At 23.1% G+C, this 9,208-nt stretch overlaps 4 protein-coding genes across 4 annotated transcripts in view; 1 reads left to right on the forward strand and 3 right to left on the reverse strand.

The window, feature by feature from the left end:
* Window positions 1–1,078: 1,078 nt before the first annotated feature.
* On the reverse strand, window positions 1,079–2,800 carry Phum_PHUM127260 (NADH kinase, putative; the record flags this gene model as incomplete). Its single annotated transcript, XM_002424298.1, has 5 exons — window positions 1,079–1,314; window positions 1,385–1,664; window positions 1,789–1,986; window positions 2,080–2,290; window positions 2,397–2,800. 5 exons carry the CDS (start codon window positions 2,798–2,800, stop codon window positions 1,079–1,081), a joined length of 1,329 nt encoding a protein of 442 aa, XP_002424343.1.
* A 722-nt stretch (window positions 2,801–3,522) lies between these two features.
* On the reverse strand, window positions 3,523–5,807 carry Phum_PHUM127270 (uncharacterized protein; the record flags this gene model as incomplete). The annotated part of the gene is made up of 8 exons (XM_002424299.1): window positions 3,523–3,701; window positions 3,790–3,973; window positions 4,065–4,189; window positions 4,288–4,573; window positions 4,647–4,905; window positions 4,981–5,164; window positions 5,462–5,603; window positions 5,673–5,807. The coding sequence occupies 8 exons, from the start codon at window positions 5,805–5,807 to the stop codon at window positions 3,523–3,525; spliced, it is 1,494 nt and encodes a 497-aa protein (XP_002424344.1).
* An 898-nt stretch (window positions 5,808–6,705) lies between these two features.
* On the forward strand, window positions 6,706–8,798 carry Phum_PHUM127280 (adenosine kinase, putative; the record flags this gene model as incomplete). Its single annotated transcript, XM_002424300.1, has 6 exons — window positions 6,706–6,723; window positions 6,914–6,987; window positions 7,112–7,455; window positions 7,895–8,043; window positions 8,149–8,467; window positions 8,584–8,798. 6 exons carry the CDS (start codon window positions 6,706–6,708, stop codon window positions 8,796–8,798), a joined length of 1,119 nt encoding a protein of 372 aa, XP_002424345.1.
* A 215-nt stretch (window positions 8,799–9,013) lies between these two features.
* Phum_PHUM127290 (uncharacterized protein) overlaps window positions 9,014–9,208 on the reverse strand; it is a gene marked incomplete at both ends in the record, with an annotated part of 1,753 nt that continues 1,558 nt past the window's right edge. Inside the window, one exon of the mRNA XM_002424301.1 lies at window positions 9,014–9,033. Coding sequence (XP_002424346.1) covers window positions 9,014–9,033 — 20 coding nt within the window. The remainder of the gene's footprint in view (window positions 9,034–9,208) is intronic.

Here is a 9,208-nt window from a genome sequence, read left to right on the forward strand (position 1 = left end):
TTTCATTAAAATGCATAATAAAAATTGAATTTTTTAATTTACTTAATTGTACAGATATTTTGCAACTTAACATTTTTTTAATTATTCAATTATTTTCATTATTAACCTTTAAAGAAGTATAAAAATGACCTCCAGGTTTATATTAACAAATCGAAAGGTAAAAATAAAAAAATATATAAAATTATAATGGTAAGAAATTAAAAAATAAAAATTATTGATCATAAAATAAAATTTAAATCAATGGAACCACCCGTAAATTGTAATTAATAATGAATAATTTTGTTTGATTACAATGAGGCTCGGGCGTCATAATAATGGCTGCGAATGCAGCATTTTACCTCTAAAATTTTTAATTACAAGTAAAATTGATATTAATCAAAAATTTCCTACATTAATCATTAATATGAATGCAAATTTAAAAAATATATTCAACTTCACATACCTGATTATTCGCTAGATAAAAATAATTGTTCAAATGCTCTTTAAAAAAAAAAAAAAAAATCAAGTATAAACTCAGACTTAAAATAAACCAAGCCTTCTTTTAATCTATGGCGGATACGTCGATTTTTCAATATGAAAACTACTAAAGTCATTTGAAAAACTTTTTTCAACTTTAAATATTTTAAATTTAATAAATACTAATTTTAAAAAATCAAATACATTTTTTAAAATACTTTTTTTTTGTAATTTTATTAAAAATAATTACTAACTTTTTTTATTAAGTGTTAATTTTTACTGTTATGAAATCCTATGGTAATTCAAAATTAAATAATTCAACTCTCTAATCTAGTACAAACCTTAAATAATTAAAAATTTTCTTTTTTTTAAATCTAAATTTGAAATACACAACAACAGTTTCTTTTGATTAACATAATGATCGTAAAAATAAAAGTTATTCCTAAAAATCAAGGAAATCAGAAAATATATATAATTTTTTATACATACTTAATTTATTGGTTCAATTCATACATTTCATTGTGTAAAAAATTTTAACTAAGTTAATACTAATTGCATTATAAATATTGTAATTATACAATCTTGTCAAAAAATTGTTTAAATTTTTATTATAAAATTTAAGTCAATCGTTTAAAACGACCGTTCTAAGAGCATCTTCTGGATGAGTTTCCAAAATGGAAATGGCCCCTTCATTAAATGGAAAAAATATGGCTCCATCAACAATTATTGCAGCATCCAAACATTTAGATTTCAGTTCAATTGTTTTTGCATACCCTCTAGGCTCTATGATACCTTTCGGATATGGCCAAACTCTGAGCGATATCAAATCGCGGATAGTATACCATAATATTTGCTTCTCTAAAATTAATACAAAATTTAAATAATGAACAATAAAAAAAAAAGTAAAAAAAGTTAATTAGGAAATTACCAGGCTCAAATTGAAATTTATCATTGAAATTGTGAGAAATGTATGAAACTAAATCAGTAAAATTATCATCGATTTCACCCTTAGTTTCAGAAATATACAATTTTAAAATATCACGAACATCATCTTGACTCAGTCTATTAATACTTAAATTCCAGGAAGTTGATCCGGTTCCTGTACACACACATAAACCTGAACTTTTTATTTTTACACTTTTATTTGAATTGTTGAGGCGCATTTCAAAATGAGAAATTTTAGCAGCAAATATTTCACTCATAAATACCTGAAAATAACACACACACACACACAATAATTTAATAAACTAATTTTAAATTTTCATATGAAAAATAATACCAGATGTAAAACATTTAAAAAATAATTAATTAATATAATAAAAATTTTATTACTTCGTTTAAAGCGAGTACAGGTACTTTTTGTTTAATTTTTTTCGGCTTGAATGTATGAACTCCTTTTTCTTTTCCTAAATAATCATGTACTTTATTTTGTTGAAGTCTAACATCATATAGTTCTGTCGGAACGCAAGATACATATTGTTCATTTAATGTAACCCTAATTCGAGTTCGAAACATCCACCTAAAATCTCCCTGAAATAATAAATAGTTAATATTCTTTTAAAAACAGATTTTTTTTTTTTAAATAACAAAACTGTGTCAGCACAAGCAGGGAAAAATACTTACATTAATTAACTTTTTCAATGCATCTAAAATATTATTTGAATATTTTTTCGGAAGGCACAGATACCCTTCAGATCTTGACGGATCTGAATTAAATCCTATAACTGGTTTATCTGTATTAGAAATTTGTCTAGCAGCATACAGAAAAGTGCCATCTCCACCGATAGGAAATACTGAAGTACACCATTCAATATCATCATGAGTGCAATTAAACCTTCAATACAAATAACCAAACAAACAACTGCAAATGTAATAATTATAACTTCAAAATTTTCTGTATAAAATTCATGAGAAAAGAAAAATTCAAATAACCCAGATACCTGTTCACGTTTCTGATTGTAATTCCAAATTTATTAAAACAAGATAAAACTTTATTTTGAAATTCATCATTTATTTTATGACGTTTTACTAAAGATTCATAATCGATTCCTCGTTTTTTAATATTTTCTTCCAATTCCTTATCAGTCAAGTCTGGATGATAATATCTTTCCACATCCAATCTAGACACTTTATTTATCAGTAAAACTTTATCTAAATTAAGACATTCTTTATCTGTAGAAAACTGTGCTTCGAGTTTTTTAGAAACTAAAAAAATAATTTTAAAAATTAATTTGTAATTTTTATATATATATATATATATGTTTTCACTTTTTGAGAGAGAGAAAAAAAAAAAAAATACAAGTTCAAAAATATAAGTAAAATTATTGATATAAAAACAAATCATACACCTGGAAAGTAGATTAAAACTTCGGCTTGTCAACATTTTAAAATTTATTTATAACTAAAATTCAAATTAAAACCATTCATTGTATAATATTATAAAAACAATAGTTGACAAATTTAGTAAAAAAATTCTAAGACTAAATTTTAAGAAATTAAATCTTATATGTAGTATCTATGAGATATTGTAATGTCAGAAAAATCATATAGTAAAATTACGCGCACTTTTTAATACTGTGTCACTCGTACCATTTATCTTCCCTATCTTTCTGACCAATAATAATAATTTATAAATTTTATTATTTCTGTGTTTTATTTCATTTTAATACTTTTAATATAATTAATAACTTATTATATTTTACAACACTTCAGAGAAAGTAAAGAAAAAGAATAAAGGAAATGAAATGTGAAAATAATATATTACAAATGTTTTTAATATAATAAAATAAATTTAAAAAAAAAAAACAATTATTATTAAAGTAACAAAAATTACAATTCATAATAAAAAAAATACCTCCTAATGATTAAAAATATTCATGTATAAAATATTTAATAACTTTTTTTTAATATTAATTTTAACATATATTTGGAGCTCCAATAAAATTATTATATTAATAATTCATGTGATAAAAATTGATTTTATTTCGCCTATACCATGTTCAATAAAAAAAAAATAAAATATTTTTTTTTTAATCGTGATGCAGTTAAAAATATATTTTTTTAAAACTATAGACTTATGAATACGTTAGTTTTATATAAAACGTAAGAAATGAGAAGCCATACAAAAGTTGCTGTGGTGTCCATTACCAATAGTTCGAGATGAGTATTTGTAAATGGTACCCATCTCCAGGGTAATTGAGTTTTTAAAAGAGAATGTCCTAAATATAAAGCTATAGCATTCATTCCTAAAAATATAAAAAAAATTTATTTTCAAAACATTTGTGATATGCATTAATACAAACATTAATTTTAGAAACTTGGAAAGAAATTCACCCGGGTATATTAATGGAAATCCATTCCACACTTTTAAAAAATCTATTAATGTGTAAAAAGTAGTTAAAATTAAAAATGCTATTGATGAAGTAGCTAATACATAAGACAATGACCAAAGATTTTTGTTAATCGGAATAATTCCACTGTTCTGACTCCAATTACAGAGAAATCCAGATATTAATCCCTAAAAAGAAATAAGGGAATAAGCATATTACTGTCAAAATGTTATAGGTAACTGTATGTAAATATGGTGTTTAATTAATTATAACATTTACCATAACTATTGCCCAAAAAATCCAACTTTTAATCTTTGAAAATGAATTTTCATGATTTATTAAAATTCGAGCCGATTGAACTCCAAGAAAAGCACAAAAAACACTTGTCAAAGTACCAAGAAGACCTAAAATAATTTCAAGTTTGATAATATCAATATTATTACTGTTACTTATTAAATAAACCAATGTTTATAATAATTAAATTCTGAAATATTTTATTTACCTTCTGGATCAAAAGGAACTGAAGGTTTGAAAATTTTAAGAAATGATCCTCTATGATACATATGATTATCAGTTATAATAAGACGATCAATATATCCAGCTGCTCCTCCAGTACAGTTTCGAAAAGCAGAATGATTGGATAATCCACCTGGACCAGTGTATCCTAAGGGACATCCTGGTACATGTAGGGTAAATGTTATGATTACATGTATTGCTACCAGCAATATTGGAACCAGCCATTGTATCCATATTTTGATGATATTTCGACTAAAATTCCAAGGCCCAAACTGAAAATTTTTATCATTATTATATTGCAAAAATTTTTTTTTTTTGAAAAAAAAATTTTAAATAATAACTCACATGTTCATTTAATAAGGATTTCAATGCAAATATTTCTAATGAAGCAATTATGAAATATGTTAAGCCTATTCTTTGTAAAACTCCACAAACTCGTAAAAATCCTTTTGAATCTCGATGCCCGGAATTTAAAACAATTCCTAAAGCTATAAGGTAAAAACTTCTCTTGAGTATACGAAAAAATATTTCTTTTTTAGACTGAGCTCTTCTAAAATTATTATCTATTGACAAAACTGTAGAAGCACCCATAATCCAAATAAACCTAAAATTTAATATAAAACATTTAGAGATTTAATTTAATTTAAAAAAAAAAAGGAAAAAAATATGATTTACTTACCAAGGAAAAACAAAATCAGCAATTGTTATACCATTCCAAGGTGAATGTTTAAAAACGGAATAATCACCTCCATTATAATTAACAAATATCATTATAAGTATGGCTAAACCTCTAAATGCATCTAAAGATTTAATCCTTGAATTCTTTATTCTACTATATCTGTCATTTCTATGATCAATATTACCTACATCCTAAAATAATTAATAAATTAAATTACTAAACATACAAGCAAAAAATTTTAATATAAAAAAAAAAAAAAAATTAATTCAATTTTTTACCCTTTCTAATTCCCTAAGTGTTAAACATGACGAATAAAAATATTGCATGCTTTTCTTGTATATTGATTTTATAACATAATATATTGATGCAGCGACAAAGAAAATGCATATCAGAAATAAAATATTAAACCAAAATCTTTCAGGATCTTTTAGCACGACAATTTCACTACAATTTTTTTCAGTTACATTTATCGAGTAAATACCGAAATCTTCAAAGTGATTTTTCACTGTACAAAAACTATTATTGCCATTTGAAAAATATGATTCAAAACCAAATTCTGTATCGATGATAAACCTGGTAGTAACATTGGATTTGATTTGTCGACCCAATGGTAAAAAATCACACTGAAAATAATAATAATTTTTAAAATTTATCATCAATATTATGAAAAAACAAAAGTGATTTAGGGTTACCTCGTAGCATTCATTATTTCTTGTGAATAAATTTAATGGAACGTTTGAATTTGAATTAACTTCAAAACAAGCTTGATTAACTTTTAATGGAAATTTTCCACAAGTTTTTTCCTTATCCCAAATATACCAGGCCATACTTAAAAATTGTTGACAGTTTATCAATATCTAAAATATTATTATAAAAATTGCCTATTTAGATATTTTTTATCACAAGATAAATTCTAGTTATAAAATTCAACATTTGTTATTAATTTTCTATTTGATAACCAGTTAAATAAAATAATAAAATAAATAATTTTTTAGAAAAAGTGACATTTAAAAAAATAATTTTTTTTTTTACTTAGTGTAACAAAACATTGAAACCATAGAGGTGATAAAAAAAAAAAAAAAAAAAATTATAAATATTTGAATTGTATATAATTTAAAGGGGGAAAAAAAAAAATACACAAATAAATTTTATTTGAAATTTAAAAAAAAAAAAAAAAAAAACTTTTAATAATTTATTTATTTATTTTTATTAATTTTTTTCAAGTAAATTTTTGGGGGGGTATTTTTTTTTTTTTTTTTTAAAAAAGTTTGATAAGGTTTTAATTTTTTTGTTATTGGCAAAACAATAATTTGAAATTTATCAAAAAAAATTTTTTTTTAAAAATAAACATTGAAAGTTAATTATGATTGATTGGAATGTTTTATCAAGATTAACCACACGTATAAATTTTTTAAAAATTTAATTGGTATAAATTTGATATGAATAATAAAGAAAAACAAAACAAATTAGTTTTGATTACAAAATTAATAAAAGTACATATAAATTATTTTTTGCTCTTGTAGAAAAAAAAAAAAAAAAAAAAATCAAATTTGTTTACATTCGTATGAAATATAATAAAAAATTATTCATCGTGAATATTTTTTATAAAAATATAATTTAACCATCGAATTATCAATTAATTTAACCGGCATGTGAAAATTTAAAGTAAAAATTTTAACGGTTGAATAGAACACACGCACGTGTTATATGAATATTTAGAAACATATGCCGTTGTTCGACTCGGTTAAAAATAGATTTTTTTTTTTCGTTCTCGTAATTAAATTTTTTTTTTTTTATTGTTAATAATTCCATGGTGAACTTGAATATAACGAGAAAATTTTAGGCACATTATTATTGAGCCATTGTAATATTATTTGATCAAATATATACCTGGGTTGCCTGGGTTATCAGTTTTAAAATTATTTATTTAAAGATTGGGCATTTTTTACGACGACCTTATTCATTTTTATTTTTGAAAAAAATAAGATTTACTATTTTAGGTTTGGGGTAAGTTTTTTTTTTTTTTTTTTTTTTTAATCAATAATATTTTTTAATTATAATAAATTAATATTGTAATTAATTTGTGGTTTTTTTTTTTTTTTTTTTTTTTTTTTTTTTTTTTTGTTTTTAGGGGATACAGAATTTTAGGAGTAGGAAATCCATTATTGGATTTAACCGTTAATGGTGATGCTGAACTTCTTAAAAAATATAAGTTAGAAGCGAATAATGCTGTTCTTGCCAATATGTTTCAAAAGTCAATGTATAAACACTTAATGAAAAATTATAATGTCCAATTATCTGCTGGAGGTTCTGTTCAAAACAGTCTTAGAGTTTGTCAATGGATTTTAAAGACACCTCATACTTGTGTATTTATGGGCTCAGTAGGTACAGATAAATACAGCGAAATGTTGAAAGAAACAGCAGAAAACGATGGTGTAAAAGTTATATATCAATATCAGAAAAAAATTCCAACCGGTGAGCATTTAAAAATTTTTAATCAAACAAATATTTTTATCAAAAGTACTTGTGTACTAATGCATCCTTGAAGTGTAATAAAACTTAATTAAAATACTCTTCATTTTTTTAATAATTTCTCTCATGTTAGAATTAAACAAATTTAAATATCATCATCATCATCATCATCAATCGATGTAATGATAAAGTTTATAAAAAAAAAAAACTTTCTAATTATTATTATTATTATTTAACTATTAGGTTTATTATTAAAATTTTTAATACTCTAGAAAAAAAAAAAAGACATTTTTTTTTTTTTTTCTATAATAAAAATATTTATTAACCTTTTTGTGTTGTTTCATAATTTTCATTTGTAGATTATACAAAAGCTAATGAAATATCAACATGTGTACTTTGAGATTTTGTATAAATGTGAACTTATTATTCCTACTATTTTAAGGCACATGTGCAGCAATAATTACAACTCATGAAGGCAATAAAAGGTCATTGTGTGCTAATCTGGCTGCTGCGGAAAAGTTTACAATTCAGCACATATTAAAACCGGAAAACTTTAAAATTGTAGAAAAAGTTGAAATGTACTACATAAGTGTAAGTAAAGAAAATATTAATTTTCTTATTATTATTATTATTATTATTACTATTTAGTAGTCAAAAGTGGTGATTAATTAATTTAATTTGTTTTTTTTTTTATAGGGTTTTTTTATAACAGTGAGTCCGGAAACTATTTATAAAATAGGAGAAGTGGCTTCGACTCAAAATAAAGTTTTTTGTATGAATTTAAGTGCACCTTTTATCTGTACTAAATATAAGGAAACATTGATAAAATCATTATTTTATGCCGACATAGTGTTTGGTAATGTAACAGAAGCCCAAGCAATAGCCAAAGGAAAATTTAACACAAATTCTATGAAGGAGATAGCCATAGAAATATCTAATTTACCAAAGAGTAACCAAAAAAGAAAAAGAATTGTCGTCATAACAAATGGACCCTTGCCCGTATTGTATGTAAAAGGTAAAAAAAAAAAAAAAAAAAAAAAAAAACAAACAAAATAAAATATAAATTAACAAACAAACAAACAAACAACAAACGACAAAAATTATTTTTTTTTTTTTATTATTATTAATTAGATAATGAGGTGAAAGAAGTTGCAGTTCCACCTGTACCTGATGAAATTATTACAGATACCAATGGAGCTGGAGATGCATTTACTGGTGGATTTATAAGTCAGTTTTTAATAGGAAAGGACATTGAAAAATGTATTCAATGTGGAAATTGGGCCGCAAGTATAGTTATACAAAATAATGGATGTACTTATAATAAAGATCTTACATATTCAGGATAATACTTTTATATGTTTTTTTTTTTTTTTTTTTTTCGTTTGTTTCGAGGTGCCTTTTTTACAAATAATATTCAATTCAATTAACATAAATAAAGTTTTTGTTATATGAAAATTAGTAAAATGCCATTACTTTTATTTTAATAAATTGAATATTTAATTTACTATTAAAATATGTTTAATATTCAACACGCGGGGGAAAAAAAAAAATTAATCTCGATTTATAGATAAATTATGTTAGCTTTATTATCGAATTTATTTTAAAAAATCATTGTTAAAATTTATGTGATTAGTAACATAAATAATAAAAATAATATTAAAAAACATTGATGGGTTTTGATAACATTATTATTATTCTTTCATGTGATGATAACATGTTAGTTTAACATTAAGATAAAAACTTTTTATGTTAGGAA

This window comes from Pediculus humanus, genomic scaffold (assembly GCF_000006295.1).
Source record: "Pediculus humanus corporis 1103172107475 genomic scaffold, whole genome shotgun sequence".
Classification (NCBI taxonomy): Eukaryota; Metazoa; Arthropoda; class Insecta; order Psocodea; family Pediculidae; genus Pediculus; species Pediculus humanus.